This window comes from Crinia signifera, chromosome 6, assembly GCF_055691185.1.
Source record: "Crinia signifera chromosome 6, ASM5569118v1, whole genome shotgun sequence".
NCBI lineage: Eukaryota > Metazoa > Chordata > Amphibia > Anura > Myobatrachidae > Crinia > Crinia signifera.
Window position 1 is genome coordinate 136,607,427 of NC_139222.1, and position 19,740 is coordinate 136,627,166.

Genomic DNA, 19,740 nt, shown 5'->3' on the forward strand with positions numbered 1-19,740 from the left:
GGCACCAGGGTCCCAGATATATAAGCATACTCGTTATCTGTTTTAACCAGATATGCCGCAGACTGGATTTTGGGGCTGAGCAATTATACGGACTCTACCCTAGATTGCTGTGTTTTTCACCCATATTCGCCAGGAGACTTACTACACACCAAAAAGAAGAACATACCGTCAGAAATTCTACACCACCCACTATTTTGCGACACTTATAAAAGCTGGGTGTTACTAAATAAAAAAACTCAAAGGGAACCACACTGCAACACCGTATGCAACCTTCTGGGGTAACCCATCGTTTGTCCCTTTGCTACACAACTCCATCTTCCTTCAGTGGAAAGAGAAAGGCCTGTCTACAGCCAATCAGATATTTGATCCTGGAGGGGATATTCTCCAGTTTAGTGACCTGAGGGCAAAGTACACACTACCATATTCAAATTTCTGCATGTATTTACAAGCACAACATTATGTAGCATCACTCCAACTCTCCCGCAGCCACTCAAGACCCACGGATGGGATTTTAAAAGTTCTTAAGAAATGGGAGACTCAGGCCTACAAGCTAAAACATATCTACATTCTCATAGTCAATATTCCCTCTATCACACATATGGCTAAGCTTGCAGACCGATGGCAATACGATGTAGGGATGAGTGTTACCGGGGAAGATCTGACTAAAGACTTTGTTGCCACTATGCGAACCTTGCACTTTGCGTATTTACAGGAGGTGCACCTTAAGTCCATTCATAGAGCTTACATGTCCCCAAATATCAGAGCTCACTTTATCCCTGGAGACGAGGGGAGATGCCCAAAATGTGGTAAAATTGATGCATCCCTACTCCACTGTTTTTGGGACTGTTACAAAATTAGGAGGTACTGGAATAAGTTATTTACATTTATAAACTCCCAACTACAAGTTAACTTATCCCCCTACCCCGGGGCATGTCTATGTATTAATTTCTCAGTCTGGGAAGGCATGGCTCAGCACAAAGAGGTGGTGCCATTACTAACCATTTTGTTTACTATTTCGATAAAACGAATATTAAAGCATTGGATAGCCAAGACCGGTCCTATGATAGGCGACTTACATAGAATGGCAGTGCAACAAATGTATTATGATCGCAAATATCTACCTGCATTGTCCTGCACCAGCGAGGTACGATTCCGAAGGAAATGGGAGAGATACATAAAAACCCTTGATGAAGAAACTCAATCAAAGATATTTCTCTTCTCCGAGCACCAATCTTGGACTTTAGTCAAATAGCCTATCTCACATCATCTCTCTACCCCCCTACACACATTCCAGCCAATGTATACTGTCATTAGGAATATCAGTCGGGCATTGCCAGTAGATTTTCGGGATGACAAAAAGGGCTGAAGCCGACCAGGACCCTGAGACACAACCCTCATATTCACCCTTCCCCCCCCCCCCCTCTTCTTTCCTAATCTTTTTCACTTAAGTTCTTTTTTACTTACACTATCTTTAACAAATATCTCAAAATAGGATGATTATTGGATATGTTATTGCTATATGTGAGCTGAATTCTTATCGGGCAATGGGAACGATGGACCCAACCAAATTCATCCCAATTTAGACCAGCTACGTTGATCGTCAGGACCTGTTGCTCAGGTTAGAGCTCATTTACTATGTTGTTATGTACATTATTCAATGCACGACGTGGACTGAATCTGTAAGTCGGGACTTGTAATGTGCCAAAGGTCCATTGTACGAAATAATCTCCCAAAACAATCTATGTCAATGATTTATGTAAACTTGGAATGTATAACTTTATTGAAAATTTGAAAACAATAAAAATGTTTATTAAAAAAAAACCCTATTGATATAAAGAGCAATTTTAACAACATTATATGAACTCAAGCATCTTGGTATTTTTACCTCCCCATAGATAAGATTTACACAGGATAAAATGGCATTCATATTGTACACATTGAAGATTTTTCATCCTTCACAATAGACTGTAAATAAATGACCCCGAAGAATTCATACAAAGTATACATTTCTCTGCTTCTCGGGGATAGTGCCCATTCAAATGCACTTTCCACATTTATTTACTTCACAATGATTCTCGCCACCATCAATAAGGGAGATATACTCATTTAGGTCTGCCGCCAACTGGGTCCTACAAGAGGCATTCTGTAAAATGTGTTAAGGAGGTGGCGTGCCTCCAAAGGAATACCTCCCTGTACACCACCACACGTCCCTGATATACAGTATACTGAATATGTGTGTCCTATATGTACATTTTCTAATGAACTGTACTATCATATACCATACATTCTCCACATGGCATCATACATGTAATCACAACCAAATTGTTAGTTATGCTGACTTTTATTGTTATCAAGGCACATTCAAATCACTGTTATTGTAACTTAATCACTAATTTATCATTTAGTTTGTACAGTATGTGATGGGGGATACGGTGATTAAGTCTACAGTAACTAGATTGACAAGCATTGGGTTGACACCACTTGGTCGACATGCAGCAAGGTCGACATTGGTTAAGGTCGACATGGATCTAGGTCAACATGGATCTAGGTCGACATGGGTCTAGGTCATAGGTGCCGATTTATGTTTTTTTCTGGTGGGTGCTCAAGGCAAAAATATAGGGGAGTGGCTTCATGGGGAAGGGGCATGGCCACAAAATAATACCAATTTATTTAACGCAGCACAGTTCTCTCCAATATTCATATTATTCTCTCCTCCTCTTCCTCCCCGCTCTCTCTCTCATCCCAGGCACAGTGCACTCATTACATGGGGTTTTTCACTTTTTTTTTGAGTCGACATGTGCCAACAGGCGGTATTTCACGCTCTACCATCCACTAAGGTGTGGTAGGAGAATAAAATATTGTGCCGAGTGTAGCGAGGCACCGTGCCCGAAGCATTGCGAGTGAAGCTAATGATGCTAGGGGATGCGTTGCACTTCAAACTGTGTCCACGTCAACTGTGTCAAAATTCGGGTAAAAAACCTGTGAAAAACCCCATGTCGACCTTTTGACTGTCAACCTAGCCCATCTCGACCTAATGCTAGTGTCAACCTAATGTCACGTCGACCTAGATCCATGTCGACCTTGACCCATGTTGACCATAACCAATGCTTACCTTGCTGCATGTCGACCTAGTGGTGTCAATCCAATACTTGTCGACCTAGTTATGGTCAACTAAACGATCCCGACCCTGTGATGGGTTGCACTTGTTTGCGGTAAAAAAGTTACACCTCTAAATGATTACACACTGAGGCTACTCATAAATAACAAACTGGCAAATGAAGTTGACATGAGTAAACATATTTGTACACAATGCACAAAGTGATAAAAACTGAGTGATACAGTGAGCAACACAAATGAGTACAATTAACATCCACGTGTGTAGAAACTTAAATCGCGTCCTTTGCAGTTTTGTGTGTATACAGCCCTATAATAGACAGAACAAGATTTTATTGGTCCATTCACATACACATATAACATAATTATTATGTGCTTAGCTTTGATATTTAAGGACGGCAGTGGAAGTGTAGAATCTTATAATAGAGTTGTACTTACCACTGTGAGGAATGCATTATATATTTATTTAGGTGTGCCTTCTTATTTTGGATGAATACATATCAAGGGTCCTACTATAGCTGGATGTACAAATGCCTATGAATACTTAAATTATTTAACCAAATTATTTCCCTTAAATGTGCATACACACTGGGGGGGGGTATTCTGCTTGGTGCGGTTGGACCATACGCGGTCGGTTCGGGTTTTTTTTTCCATCTGCGCATGCGTAGCTTTCACAATGCGCAGGCGCGGCGACCTCACACCGCTCACGGACGGGTCTCTCCCTGCGAAAAAACCTGTCCACAAGAGCATGGTCATTGTGGGCGGCATGGGGGCGTTTTTAGGGGAGCGGCCAAAATAATGAGGAAAACTGGGCGTAAACATGGGCGTACACGGGGGTGTGCACCAAAAATGTACGGTTCTACAACCGCTCGATCGGCAAAAGCACCGTGCATTTTGGGCCAAAAACAGGCAGACGTCAAAGATAGCTCCAGACCCCCCCTAGAGATACCGCATGAGAGCGGACGCCTGGGTCTGCTAATTACTCAAACACATACACCTGAATGTAATAAGCAATGCTGCAGGCTATTAAGTGAAAACCATGATTTCACTACCTGCAAGCCACACACAGCCCTCAAACACATTGGAAGCATATCTTTCTACACTTCTCTACATGTAAAGGATGGTTTAATTTTAGGTAAGATTCTTTGTAAGACCTGCTTATATATGTCAAGGTAGTTATTTTATAACCATCTACACCCATTCAGAAAGTGTTTTTGTATACTTTAAAAAGCAGGACACTCAATTCACAGGAGTCGACATGTGTCAACTTTTTCACTGTAACACAAACATGTCAGTTTTTTATTAGGAACAAGACACATAAACCACATCTAAGAGCAACAAGGATGTTTTTGGACTCAATTTCTACTTGCACTGTGGCGTACGCTCAGATATACGCAAGATGTCGGTGGGAAAACGGACGAGACCCGTCCGTATACGGGGGCGTACGCTCTGTTGTACACCAGTTATCGGTGGCTGAGAGGAGACCCGTCCGTATACGGTGGCATACGCTCAAGTGTACGCCACTCCCCTTTGTCGGTGTTTGTGACTGTCCGTGTGCGGCTGTTTTGTGGGCTTATGCTCACCGTCCGGGAAACGTACGGTGAAACGGACCGTAAGTACGTTTCACCGACCGAACCAGAATAAGGCCCTGGGTGTTTTTGCGCAGCGTGTATGCACAGCAATGATGGTGAAAATCACTGGACTGAAAATCTCTCAGTGCAAGCGATTTTTGTTGGGTGGATGGTTTTCCATAGCAGGACGCGATGGAAAGCCGTCCACTTGGCTGGTAATAGCAGCAGACGAACAACGGTGGACGGCGATGATGCTGGAACACGTGTTAAGGGCTCACCATTCATCGGCAGGGCATACACAGTTGGTGGTTGTGAGCTGAAAGCGATGCACATTATCTGAGAAAGTGATACATTATCTTTAAAGATCTGCATCCTTACTGTGCAAGATATGGGTAGCAGCATGAAGTAAAAAAGTGAATACATACATATTTAGCTTGTTAAGCAGGTAAGAAGAGATCACCTCCTAATTATAGGCACTTTAGTGGATCACACAGCTAAGTTATACTAAGGGGTAACCTAAATGAACACCATGCCGGGTTTCCCAGACATCTACAGTATTATTCTATGTTAATGACTTGATCAGATTTATTAAACACTTCCAAATCTCTGGAATAGGACTTTTTACAAAATAATTGTCTACTTTCTACATACCAAGCATCAAGTCCATTCGGATCTCTCACAATTCTTTTGAGGCATCTTATATCATCAGATAAGTCTGTGTTGAGTAAATCTATGAAAGAAACAACATATATTAGTGTGTATAGGATATCTGCGCCATGAGGATTGATTAATACTAATGTCACACAGCATGCTTACTAATATATTTATTGGATCATTTCATATAAAATATATTTAGTCATAAAAACAATCACAGAAAAATAATATTGCAAAGAAATAAAAAAAATTATGATTATATATTTTATATGAAATGATGTAGTAATTATATTAGAAAGCACGCTGTGTGACCTTAGTATTAATCAATCCTCAGAGCGCAGATATCCTATTCTTTCTATTGTCTTCTTGTATAAGGGACTGACTATCCCTTAGAGATGTGCAGACTCGGATTCCGGAGATCCGAGCCCCCACGGACGTCATCATTCCGAGCCCGATTCCGAGCAGCTCTCGGAGATTCCCGCCTGACTCGGGTCCGTCCGCGTGGTCAGAACGTCATCTCCCGGGGGCCGGATTTTGCGAGGCTTTAAAAGCGGCTGCCACGCCCGCCATCTTCACTCCAGTCTCGTAGTGGGTTGGAAGAGGGTGTGTTGGTGCTGCTGCTGGGGCTTAAACTTGAGCTTGACCTTGAGCTTGAGCGCAATATTTTTCAATCGCTGGTGCTGTCTCTCAGTGCTGCTGTGTAGTCTAACTGTGTACTTGTAGTACTACTGTCTCCTCTGTGCGATCTACCTCTGGTGTGCTGTGCTGTAATTAATTATTTTATTTGCTGGGGCTGTCTCCCTCAGTGCTGCTGTGTACTCTGTTCTCCTCTCTGCTTAGGAGAACAATCTAACTGTGTATCTGTAGTACTACTGTCTCCTCTGTGCTGGGGCCTACCTCTGGTGCTGTGCCTGTAATATTATATTATATATTAATAATTAATTAATTATATTATATATATAGTCCACTGGTGCTGCCTGCACTGAATCTGCCAGTATTATTTAGTTACTCAGTCCACTGTTGCCACTGGCAGTGCTTCTGCCTACCTAGTGTACCTACCTAGTACATACTAGGCTGCTATATCTAATTTAGTTAAAAAATAATACTTGTGCTGTGTGGGACTGTAAAAAATAATTCCATGCTGCTGGTGCACTGACGTGTGCCACTGCCAAGCAGTACCTAATATAAAATTAATTATTATATAAATTCTGCTGGTGCACTTCATAAAGCTACTGGTGGTGTGTAATATAACTACCTTTTGAGGTGACCACTGGCAGTGCTCCTGCCTGCCTGTCTGCCTACCTACCTAGTAGTTTATTTTCTCTACCTACTAGGCTGCTATATTATTAATAATTAATTGAATTACATATAGTCCACTGGTGCTGCCTGCACTGAATACTGTGAATAGAGGTTGCCAGTATTATTTACTCAGTCCACTGTTGCCACTGGCAGTGCTACTGCCTAAGTGTACCTACCTAGTAGTACAACTACATACTAGGCTGCTATATCTAATTTAATTAAAAAATAATAATTGTGCTGTGTGGGACTGTAAAAAATAATTCCATGCTGCTGGTGCACTGACGTGTGCCACTGAGTGCCTCTGCCAAGCAGTACCTAATAATAAAATTTATTATTATAAATTCTGCTGGTGCACATACTAGTATTGCTGACGTATCTACCTGTCTTGTGCCTAGTACTGCCGTATTTACCTGTCTGGTGCCTAGTACTGCCTTGTCTACCTGTCTGGTTTGGGGCCCACTGCCTAATACTGTCGTATCTACTGTCTGGTGCCTAGTACTGCCGTATCTAGCTGTCTGGTGCCTAGTACTGCCGTATCTACCTGTCTGGTCTGGGGCCCACTGCCTAATGCTGCCGTATCTACCTCTGCAGTGTCACTCTTACATGAGCCACGTGTTTGTGCCGCACACTTGTGTGGCTTAGCATAGTTATCCAGCTACCTCGGTGCAACCTTTTGCCCTAAAAACAATATTGTGAGGTGTACAGAATAGACTGGAAATGAGTGGAAATGAATGTTATTGAGGTTAATATAGCGTAGGAGCAAAAAAAAAAAAAAATTCTGTAATTTTAGCAGTTTTTATGCTTTTTTAACAAAAAAATCAGAACCCAAAACCCAAGAAATCCAAACACAAAACACTTAGGAGGTGTTTTGCAAAAACCCATTAGAACCCAAAACCTCAAGGTAATTAGAACCCAAAACCCAAAACCCAAAAAGTGGCCGGTGCACATCCCTACTATCCCTTTTATCAGGGCCGGCGCCACCACTAGGCAAATCTAGGCATTTGCCTAGGGCGCCGGCCACTGGAGGGCGGCATTTCCCCCCCCCCCCCCCCCGTGCCGCCCCGGGTACCTGTCCTGCGGCGCTGTGTATTTAAAGCTGGCGGCGGAGGCAGCGGGGGTCCCTGCAGTCCATTAGAAATAACGAGCGCTATCCGCCGGGCTATGCGGAAGCGCTTCTATTGTGAAAACACTGGCAGCACGGCGAACGCTGATCTCAGCCAATCAGCGTGCTGCCAGTGTTTTCACAACAGAAGCGCTTCCGCATAGCCCGGCGGATAGCGCTCGTTATTTCTAATGGACTGCAGGGACCCCCGCTGCCTCCGCCGCCAGCTTTAAATACACAGCGCCGCAGGACAGGTACCCCCCTCCCCCGGCACCGGACAGCGCCGCAGGACAGGTACCCCCCTCCCCCGGCACCGGACAGCGCCGCAGGACAGGTACCCCCCCTCCCCCGGCACCGGGGCGCCCCCACCCCGACTCGCCTGGGGCGCTCCGGTGCCTTTCACCGGCCCTGCCTTTTATATATCTGCTACTTCTTGAGTTTAAGCCCTAAGTAGCCCCTGTGTCAACTGTCCTAGTGACAGTATAGAAACATATATTAGTGTAGCTTTAATTATCTGATCTGTTCTGGACTTTATCCCTTTGAGTGCCAAGTGAATTTGAGAGAAGGGGGTTTGCCAGCGCTCAGTTACCTTTATGAGCGAAGGGGCTGCACAGTGGTGGGTTGCCCAGACCCACAAAGAGGTATTGACAGACAAAGTATACTATGCGCTCTCCTTCTAACAGGATTCTGCCTGTGTGCAGAGACCTGCCTTGTGGTAAGCCCTGTGTGGTAATGAGTGTTGGGAATTGACAGTAGTTTATATTGATCAGAAATGATAAGAAGTGAGACAGTACTATTAAAGCGCCGTTGCTTTATTTATAGGGTTAATAAAGGTGTGGGTAAAAGGTATCCCAATAACGGGGATGAGTCACTGAGGGGGAAGAGGGATAAAGGGGGGGGGTTTCCGATGGCAGCACTGATGTAAGTGCTGTACTGTTTGTAAATGCCGGTATGGATATCTGCAATTGCAGACAGGAGGGGGGATAAGTCAATTGAGTATGTGGAGCACAGTGGGTGGTGCAGGGGGCTGGCGTCCCGTCCCCCCGCAGTGCACCTCTCACCTGTGTTCTGGAGACGGAAGGTCCCGCGACGTTCCTTGTAGATCTTCTCAGCCGCAGCACATACAGCGTGTGGAAGACGCTGTGTGCTCAGCTCTGCAGTGACGCGGTCGAGCGCGACTTCCGGGTCCCGGCGCCTTGTTGCCAGGGAGACCGTAGCCGCGTTCAGGAGCGTCTGCGCTGCAGGCTCAACTCCCAGCCGGGAGGAGACTTGGGTGTAGATGTGGGAGCAAGTGTGTTGCTATCCAACGCGTTTCGACCGCTGTGCGGTCTTTTTCAAGGATGGTGATACGTGTTCCAAGTCAGTAATTTATTGTAGATTATCGACACTTGGTGGGATAGGCACTTCTTACAATGGTACATTGACCATAACCTCATCCCTAAGGGACTCAAAATTAAGAAAAGACCCACCCATTACACAGACGACCCTGAATTTCTACAACAATGGGATGACACCATACACAACTGCTCAGTAGACCTGATGAAATTATTGATACACAAAAACAATAGTGAATTAGAATCACTCTCCACATCTATAGATGACACGTACAAGAACATCGAACCGTTCATAAAAGAACCAGGGTACACAGAGATAGAAGGGATATCACAGAATAGACTGACACGTAAAGAGAACGACATTATCAACATCAAAATTAAAAAGTTACACCGAGACACCAAACCTAAATTGATTGAGACTGGACAGCACCTCAAGAAAAATAAGTCCAAACCACAGACTAAGCATTTAAACAAGACCACGGGGTCACTGCTACCGAGACCACTCAATTGCATAAACAAAAACAAGTACACCAGTAGTGGCTTAACTTATCAGCAGAACATGACTCAAATACATAAGGGACCCGCAGTACATACCAACAGCAGGACAATATCAATAACCTCAGAGACAGAATCAGAAAACAGTTTGGATACTACGGGCCACACCTCCTTCTCAGTTTATGAAATCGAGGACGACAAAGACTACGACCATCTCACAAGACTTTCATTTGACCAAGGGTGGGTCACGACACAACGCAACTTTAACACCGACCTACCCAACATCATCACCAACAACGATCTTGACAATAACACCACTCCCCAAGACCATATAGACATAACGACCACCAACAACCCAAAAACATGTACTGCACCTACAGCAGAGGCTCCTACCTGGGGAGACCATTTTTTAGATACGGAGGCAGGTCGTCAGGCCTGCCTAACACCCATCACCAGCAACCACACACAAAACAAAAAGAAAAGACACATAAATCTAGAAGAGGTTGTAGAGGAGGTGACTCCAAAAAAACAAAAACACATCAACATACCACAGTAGAACCCGCCAACAAACACACTCAGATATTTAACATTAGCAACACCACACTGTCTCCACAACAACTTGATGTCCTTGCAAAGGGACTCAAGTTTGCTCCAAACAAAAAAACAGATAAATTTGAAACATACTGTGACCTACAGGCCTTTACAAGAAAACTTTGTCTGAAGAAATACTTCATGACAAACCCCATTATCAGGAACAGCAACATAGAGCCAGACACATACTCACACACCACACTAAAACCTAAGTCCACCTTCAATCCCACACACGTCAAGAGTCACCAGATCAAAACATTCGAAACATTAGTTACAGAAGACTTGGAACAACTGACTACAACCAACCACCAAAAACACAAACAAAACATGACAGCCAATGAAAGACAAGCACTTAAGAACCTAGAAAACAACAACCAGATCATAATAAAACCGGCAGACAAAGGGGGTGGCATAGTCGTACTAAACAAAACAGACTACATCACTGAATCACTCAGACTCCTTGGAGACCAAGACACCTATCAGATATTACCAAATGACCCGACATCCAAATTCAACAAAGAACTACATGACTTACTAAACACAGGACATACAACTGGAATCCTCAATAAAGCAGAACACAACTTCATCAGACAAACACATCCCAAAATTCCCGTTTTCTATTACCTACCCAAAATACACAAAGACTTACATAAACCACCCGGACGACCAATAATCTCAGGTATTGACTCCATCAGCTCCAACTTAGCACAATACACTGACACCTTCCTTCAAGACATTGTAAAGCAACTACCGTCATACATAAGGGACACCACCGACATCATCAACACATTACAAACAATAGAATGGCAAGATGATTACTGGCTGGTCACCAGTGACGTCACATCACTTTATACCATCATCAAACATCACCAAGGTTTAGACAGCACCAGACACTTCCTTCAAAAAACACAAACACTACAACAGGACCAGATACAGTTTATCATTGACTCCATTGATTTCATACTACACCACAATTATACATGGTTTAATGGCACTTTTTATTTACAGACCACCGGGACCGCCATGGGATCGAAAGTGGCGCCCAGTTACGCTAACCTCTTTATGGGGAAGTGGGAGGAGGATTACATATGGGGGGAGCGTGACTGGAGCGCCAATTTGATCCTATGGCGGCGTTACATAGACGACTGCATTTTCATTTGGAAGGGCACCCAACACTCACTGGAACAATTTATGCAATACCTCAACCACAACGACAGAAATCTGCAATTCACATCAACAGCTAGCCAAACCACAGTACAATTCCTGGATCTAGAAATCTTCATAGAATCCAACACAATACACACAAAGACATACAGGAAACAGGTGGACGTTAACAGTTACATTCTTTACAATAGCGGGCATCATAAACCATGGCTTCAAAATATTCCCAGAGGACAGTTCCGCCGTATCAAACGGAACTGTTCTAAAAATGACGATTTTCATACACAATCCGCACAACTCAGGGAACAACTCCTAGACAAACATTACGACCAGGACATAGTTGACCAAGCATACAGAGACATATCCGCCATGGACAGATCTACCACCCTCATTAATAATAAAAACCCCACCGACTCACAGATGACACAAGAAATCAATTTCATAACACAGTTTAACCAATCCTCCAACCAACTCAAGAGCATACTGAAAAAACACTGGCATATACTCAGACAGGACCACCAACACAAGGACATTCTACCAGATAGGCCCAGACTCATATTCCGGAAAGCACCTGACCTAAGACAGAAACTTGTCAAAAATCACATCAAACCCACAGTAAGCAGACAAACCACCCTTACCGACAAGAAAGGGTTCTTTTATTGCGGCCGGTGTGCGGGGTGTAAAAACCTGAGCAACCCCTCCACCAAAATCTCACCGACCTGGACCTCCACCACCACTAATCTCACATTCAAACACAGACACCATATATCATGTGAAACCAAGGGGGTCATATATCTCCTAAGGTGCCCTTGTGGAATGGAATATGTAGGCAGAACCACGAGGCCCCTTAAAATGAGACTTTACGAGCACATTCGTAACATAAAAATGGGGTACGCCAAGCATAGTGTGTCGATGCATTTTAAAGAGGTTCACAACTCTAACCCCAAGGGATTAGTCTTCACTGCAATAGAAGCTCCCGACATTAATTGGAGAGGGGGGGATCACTTAGACATCCTGAATAAAAGAGAATTATTCTGGATGTTCACTTTAAAGACTCTGCACCCCTTGGGCCTTAACATTAACTTTAATAATGGTACATTGGGCTGACTGAATGAGCCCCTCAGGTACCCCCTCCATCATAAATCAATCCTCTCAACAAACTTGTATCATAAAAACTTCTAAAAACTCCAATTTAGTGCATGCTTCAAAATGAGAGCCACACACCAGGCAATTTGAGACAGCAATCTCCATTTCAGGTGGCTACAATCACGCAACCAAAAACTTCTAAAACACCAGGCAATTTGAGACAGCAATCTCCATTTCAGGTGGCTACAATCACGCATCCTAAAAACTTCTAAAAACTCCAATTTAGTGCATGCTGCAAAATGAGAGCCACACACCAGGCAATTTGAGACAGAAATCTCCATTTCAGGTGGCTACAATCACGCAACCTCGTCATGAACACTCCCATAGGTCACAAGAACCAATCAGATACCTAGAGGGCGTGTCGATAATCTACAATAAATTACTGACTTGGAACACGTATCACCATCCTTGAAAAAGACCGCACAGCGGTCGAAACGCGTTGGATAGCAACACACTTGCTCCCACATCTACACCCAAGTCTCCTCCCGGCTGGGAGTTGAGCCTGCAGCGCAGACGCTCCTGAACGCGGCTACGGTCTCCCTGGCAACAAGGCGCCGGGACCCGGAAGTCGCGCTCGACCGCGTCACTGCAGAGCTGAGCACACAGCGTCTTCCACACGCTGTATGTGCTGCGGCTGAGAAGATCTACAAGGAACGTCGCGGGACCTTCCGTCTCCAGAACACAGGTGAGAGGTGCACTGCGGGGGGACGGGACGCCAGCCCCCTGCACCACCCACTGTGCTCCACGTACTCAATTGACTTATCCCCCCTCCTGTCTGCAATTGCAGATATCCATACCGGCATTTACAAACAGTACAGCACTTACATCAGTGCTGCCATCGGAAACCCCCCCCCCCTTTATCCCTCTTCCCCCTCAGTGACTCATCCCCGTTATTGGGATACCTTTTACCCACACCTTTATTAACCCTATAAATAAAGCAACGGTGCTTTAATAGTACTGTCTCACTTCTTATCATTTCTGATCAATATAAACTACTGTCAATTCCCAACACTCATTACCACACAGGGCTTACCACAAGGCAGGTCTCTGCACACAGGCAGAATCCTGTTAGAAGGAGAGCGCATAGTATACTTTGTCTGCCAAGTGAATTTGTTAAAATAAGTGTGAAAATTGGCAAGCAAACCTTTTTATTCATCATAATGGAATATGGAAATATAGGGGGAAATTTACCAATATGAAAAACCTAGTTTTTCGTATTGGTATTTTCCCTAGGACTGCATACGACTGTTTAAGTCGTATGCAAAGTCGTGTTCCGGAGGATCAGTTACAAAGCAGTCAGATACGACTGCTTTGTAACCCTCCGATGGTGTAATGATTCGTATTAGCGGCCGTATATATGGCTGCTAATACGAATTATTTCTAGCAGTCTGCACGGATCAGTCAGATCCGTGCAGGCTGCAAGGTGTAAAAAAAATAGAAAAAATAAATAAATAAAAAAAAAAAAACGGCGTGGGGTCCCCCCCACAGCTGTAACCAGCACCAGGCTGAAGGAGCCGGGGCCGGTAATTAAAAATCAGGGAACCTGACAAATAGGGGTTCCCCGATTTTTAACAACCAGCCCCAGGCTCCTTCTCTGGGGCTGGTTCCCAAAATACGGGGGACAAAATGACTAGGGGTCCCCCGTATTTTAAGAACCAGCCCCAGGCAAAACCAGCCAGCAGGGTAATGCCACAGCCGGGGGGAGACTTTTTATGCAAGTCCCCCCGGCCAAAGCATTAACCCTACCGACCAGTCAGCCTGGCCAGGGGCCCTGGGGGAGTGGGGACCCCCCCAATAAAGGGGTCCCCCCCCTCCAGGACTTACCTGACCAGGCTGAAGCCTGGTGCTGTCCTCGATGCCCCTGGGCGGTGGGCATCGAGCTGATTATCGTGTAAAAAAAAAGATGAACCTATTGTTTTTTACTGTGGCACTACAAGTGCCAGCAAGCCTCCCCAGCAAGCTGGGACTTGGAGAACCACAAGTCCCAGCCTGCTGGGCATTAAAGGGCCCGCTGGCACTTGTAGTTCCACAGTTAAAAAAATAGTGCACAAAACACACTGACACACTTTTAAAATAAAATTTTATTACATACAAAGCCCACACATACTAATACTTACCTATCTTCTTCCCGTAGGTAGCCCTGGTCCTGTGTCGTCGTCTTCTGGTCCTGTGTCGTCTTCTTCCTCCATGTCGACCGTCGCTGTCGCCGTCCGGATCCGACGAAATCCATTTGGGAAGCTGTGGAAGGAAACCATACTCACCTGTCCCAGCGCGACGTAGTCCAGGTAAGTGTCTTGGCAAAAAAACAAACCGACACCCCGAAACCAGACCGGACAGGGAGACGCACGGTGTTTGTTTACATCGTGCGGCTCCGCCTCCCGAATGCCGCTATTGGCCGCCTTGCGGCCTAGCGGCTCCTGATTGGCCGCTAGGCCGCAAGGCGGCCAATAGCGGCATTCGGGAGGCGGAGCCGCACGATGTAAACAAACACCGTGCGTCTCCCTGTCCGGTCTGGTTTCAGGGTGTCGGTTTGTTTTTTTGCCAAGACACTTACCTGGACTACGTCGCGCTGGGACAGGTGAGTATGGTTTCCTTCCACAGCTTCCCAAATGGATTTCGTCGGATCCGGACGGCGACAGCGACGGTCGACATGGAGGAAGAAGACGACACAGGACCAGAAGACGACGACACAGGACCAGGGCTACCTACGGGAAGAAGATAGGTAAGTATTAGTATGTGTGGGCTTTGTATGTAATAAAATTTTATTTTAAAAGTGTGTCAGTGTGTTTTGTGCACTATTTTTTTAACTGTGGAACTACAAGTGCCAGCGGGCCCTTTAATGCCCAGCAGGCTGGGACTTGTGGTTCTCCAAGTCCCAGCTTGCTGGGGAGGCTTGCTGGCACTTGTAGTGCCACAGTAAAAAACAATAGGTTCATCTTTTTTTTTACACGATAATCAGCTCGATGCCCACCGCCCAGGGGCATCGAGGACAGCACCAGGCTTCAGCCTGGTCAGGTAAGTCCTGGAGGGGGGGGACCCCTTTATTGGGGGGGGTCCCCACTCCCCCAGGGCCCCTGGCCAGGCTGACTGGTCGGTAGGGTTAATGCTTTGGCCGGGGGGACTTGCATAAAAAGTCTCCCCCCGGCTGTGGCATTACCCTGCTGGCTGGTTTTGCCTGGGGCTGGTTCTTAAAATACGGGGGACCCCTAGTCATTTTGTCCCCCGTATTTTGGGAACCAGCCCCAGAGCAGGAGCCTGGGGCTGGTTGTTAAAAATCGGGGAACCCCTATTTGTCGGGTTCCCTGATTTTTAATTACCGGCTCCAGGCTCCGTCAGCCTGCTGCTGGTTACGGCTGTGGGGGGGACCCCACGCCGTTTTTTTTTATATTTAATTTTTTTTTCTATTTTTTTTACACTGAAGCCTGCACGGATCTGACTGATCCGTGCAGGCTTAAAGCAAATACGACAGGAAAATGGTGTTCTATTTTCATGTCGTATTTGCGTGGGTGTTTCACACCACTTAGCAGCCGTATTATCAGTACGGCTGCTTAGTAAATCAGAAACCACCATTCTTTTGAATGGTGATTTCTGTCGTATCCTATCGATGGTGTAGACATTCGTATTTGTAAATACAAATACGAATGTTCCATCTTTAGGACTACAAATTGTTGTATTTTTGGGATTGTAAATCCCGAAAATACAAATTCGTAAAAAAAAGGTGTATTTCTGCCTACGAATACACCTTTTTTCTACGAATCCATTTTGGTAAATGTCCCCCATAATCTTTTTTTAAACAACTTTTTTTAAACAACATTTTTTATTTGAATTTATATAACCAATGTGAGCAATGCTGGCATTGTTAGTGGATATTTTGTGCATCTCTTACAGAGATGTTGGCACTCAAAGGGTAACATTTTTACATTTACTGTAATTTTCCAGCCACATTGTTTCTTTTTTTATTAACAGTTTCTTATACTGCAAAGATGGCACCCGGAGGAGCTCCATTCAGACACACACGCATGCACACACACACACACACACACACATGTATATACACACCCTCTACACCTATATACCTCAGAATGACAGGGTCCTAACAGCTTTGTAATTTTGATGGGATGGTGACAAGTATACTATATTATACTTTATAATTTCTCAAGTAAGGAAATACAAAATAGGTGAAATTAATTTACGGTATAATGCAATTAGGGTACAGGTTATTATTATTATTTTTTTTTAAACATACATATTATAATTATTTTTAACTGTACTTTCTTGTTTTACCTTTGCAAAAATGGTAGACATACTCAAGTCGTCCAATGGCATACACTATTATATTCTGTGTAACCTGAATATTAAGGGGCATGTATTTCAAAGAATAATTGCAGGCTGACTTGTGGTATTGACAAAAGGATTTCCTGAATGTATGTACAGGTAAGCGCAGCAACTATCAAACTTATCTATTTTGATCCCCTGTTTTCATTCACAAAAGGGTGCTTGTGTATTTTGGCGGCGCCCCCGATGTCCATCGTATGATGAACGTATCGCATCGCATCGCATGCCATGTACCCGATGGCATGCGATGCGACGCGATTTTGACCCCCTATACGATAAAAAATCGTATAAGCACCCTAAAGGGTGCTTTTGAGCACCCTAATGGGTGCTTACAATGTTAAATGCACCCCCACACCACCCCCCCACTATAAACGTGAACCCGAAGTGTGGCGAGCGCAGCGAGCCCGCGAGGGGCGGCGGTACGCGTCCTACGACCTTTTCATACCCCCACTATCCACGTCGGCGTGGAGTTGAGAATAGAATAGTGTGGCGAGCGCAGCGAGCCACCGAGCCCGAAGCGTGGCGAGGGGACGCGGATACCTTCACAGGTAAACGCGTCCCTTCGCGGGCTTCACAGGTATCCGCGTCCCCTCGCGGGGCTCGCCACGCTTCGGGCTCGGTGGCTCGCTGCGCTCGCCACACTATTCTATTCTCGACTCCACGCCGACGTGGATAGTGGGGGTATGAAAAGGTCGTAGGACGCGTACCGCCGCCCCTCGCGGGCTCGCTGCGCTCGCCACGCTTCGGGTTCACGTTTATAGTGTGGGGGGGGGTGGCGTGGGGGGGCATTTAACATTGTAAGCACCCATTAGGGTGCTTAACATTGTATAAGCACCCATTAGGGTGCTTATACAATGTTTAATCGCATCGTATGGCATTGTATGCCATGTACAATGGCATACAGTTTGAAAATTGTATGCCATCGTGCACTATCGTACGATATCGCGTCGCATCGCATACCATCGTATGCGTTATGGTATGCGATGCGATGGGCACCGACAAAATACACAAGTACCCAAAAGCACCCAACATACATTTCTATGGGGCAGCTTAGTTTCCAAAGTTACTAAAGGCGTGTACACACGGAGCGATCCTTCTAAGCGATTTTGACTACATAGTCAAAATTGCTTAGAAGGTTAGTAAAGATCGCTGTCAAGGTTAGACAAATTGCCCTATAATATCGCCTAGTAAAAAAAAAGAAAAAAAGAGTTGCCAGGCAAAAATATTTTGACTAGATCGCTGGCCATCTAGTCAAAATCGCTGGTATTCAGGACCGGCGCCACCACTTGGCAGCTCTGGAGGGCGCCAGTGTGCAGCAGGGAGCAGAGAGGCGAGTGGCACCGGTGGCCTCCACCCCCAACCGGGAAATGACGCGGCGGCGTGCATCACACCGGGCATCACCCCCTCCACCCTGGAACACCGCCGCAATCACCAGCATCCCCTCCTGTACAGCAGCTGGGGGGTGGGTGAGCACCGGAGGGTTGTCCGCCCCGCCTGGGGCGCTCCAGTGCCTCGCACCGGCACTGCTGGTATTCCCTGCTGAGGGAGATATTCACTAGGCGATCTGCAATGAATACCAACCAAGTATGTTAATTCTAGTATAGTCAAAATCGCTCATTGACAAAATCGCTGGTGCATTTAGTCAAATCGCTTAGTCAAAATCTCTGTTGTATCTAGTCAAATTGCTTAGTCAAAATCGATTAGTTAAAGTCGCTCACTAGCAAAAATCGCTCCGTATGTACACCCTTTAAGAATGGTGCATAAAGCTGTGATATGGCAGGGGTCAAGGAGAATTACATAGAATTATCATAAAGGGAAAAGGACCAGATAAGATAATGAGATCATAAAAGAAAAATTAAGGATTGCAAATGAAGAGAAGAATGGAGAAAGGGATAGGATAGAAATAGGTGGAAAAAGGAAGATAGAGGGTAATGGAGGAGGAGGAAGCAGGAGTTTAGTGAAAGAGGAGGAAGAAGAAGAGGAGGAGGAAGAGGAGGAGGACTCTTGATAAACATTTTATAACAGGAACTCTGTCCACAGCTCCAAGGCATTCCACATTGCTGCACGTTAACTTGCATGAAATGAACTGAGGCTGAAATGCTGTCAGAATTCAGTTACCTCAGGCTGGTAAGTAGCTCTGTAGCTATGCAACTAGTATGGACATGGCATGGAAACATGTATTTGCTAACTTGTTGTTTATTGTTTTGCTTTAACAAATTACCCATTATTTATACATTATTACCTTTACAATATATGCCACATATGTTTTTCCGTCCGATGGTGTAACCGTCATTACACCAATAGTAGCTGTGAATCTGGAAGATACCATACTCACTACGAATTCTATTCAGGGTGTGATCATAGGAACTGGCTTGATCAGCCAAGCACACATCTGTAGGAGAAACATGAATTTAAATGTAAACTGTAATTAATAATATAATATATAGTGAAATATGTATAAGAAACTAGGAAATTGTGCAAACACTGATGCTTAGAAACCTAATTTGAAAAGTAGAATAAATACTTACAATCTGCAAGTCTGTAACCCTTAATACCAATAACATCGCTGTTTCTTAGTGTTCTCACTAAGGTGCACCGATCTATTGCCAAGGTGGTAGTGGCAATGGCAGCCAGCTGGAGAACAATGTAAATCTTCATCCTGAAGAATGTTGTGATTGTTGTAGAATCTTTCATACTTATAGCCAACAGCTCGGTTGACACAATACCACAGAGTAAACATGAACTCAGTGGTGTTATCAATGTCACTCCAGTTGGCAAAAATATTTAGAAAATATTTTCCAGAGGGATAAATTGACTAGTTTAAATTCGTCTGGTTATGGACTTACACGTTCTACAATTCTAGTAATTTATTAAGCCAGTGTTGCTGGATGCTGATGGCTAGCATAGCCCCAGGCTTCAGCCCTGGCTCCCGGCTCCC

General features: G+C 44.9%; 1 protein-coding gene across 1 annotated transcript; it reads right to left on the reverse strand.

The window, feature by feature from the left end:
• Nucleotides 1-1,751: 1,751 nt before the first annotated feature.
• On the reverse strand, nucleotides 1,752-19,511 carry LOC146008239 (lysozyme C-1-like). The gene is made up of 4 exons (XM_083147318.1): nucleotides 19,331-19,511; nucleotides 19,045-19,194; nucleotides 5,337-5,415; nucleotides 1,752-3,424 (listed from the first exon to the last, which is right to left on the reverse strand). Exons 1-4 carry the CDS (start codon nucleotides 19,494-19,496, stop codon nucleotides 3,364-3,366), a joined length of 456 nt encoding a protein of 151 aa, XP_083003444.1. The 5' UTR covers nucleotides 19,497-19,511; the 3' UTR covers nucleotides 1,752-3,363.
• Between the last annotated feature and the right edge of the window lie 229 nt (nucleotides 19,512-19,740).

What these genes read in the sequence shown, in the direction of transcription:
- LOC146008239 (XM_083147318.1), bottom strand. Translation starts at nt 19,496, where the DNA reads ATGAAAGATTCTACAACAATCACAACATTCTTCAGGATGAAGATTTAC. An exon ending in GGGTTACAGACTTGCAGATT is followed by an intron (nt 19,195 to 19,330) that starts GTAAGTATTTAT and finishes TTTCTCCTACAG; the next exon opens with ATGTGTGCTTGGCTGATCAA. An exon ending in CCGAATGGACTTGATGCTTG is followed by an intron (nt 3,425 to 5,336) that starts GTATGTAGAAAG and finishes TGTCTATTATAG; the next exon opens with GGCTGTATACACACAAAACT.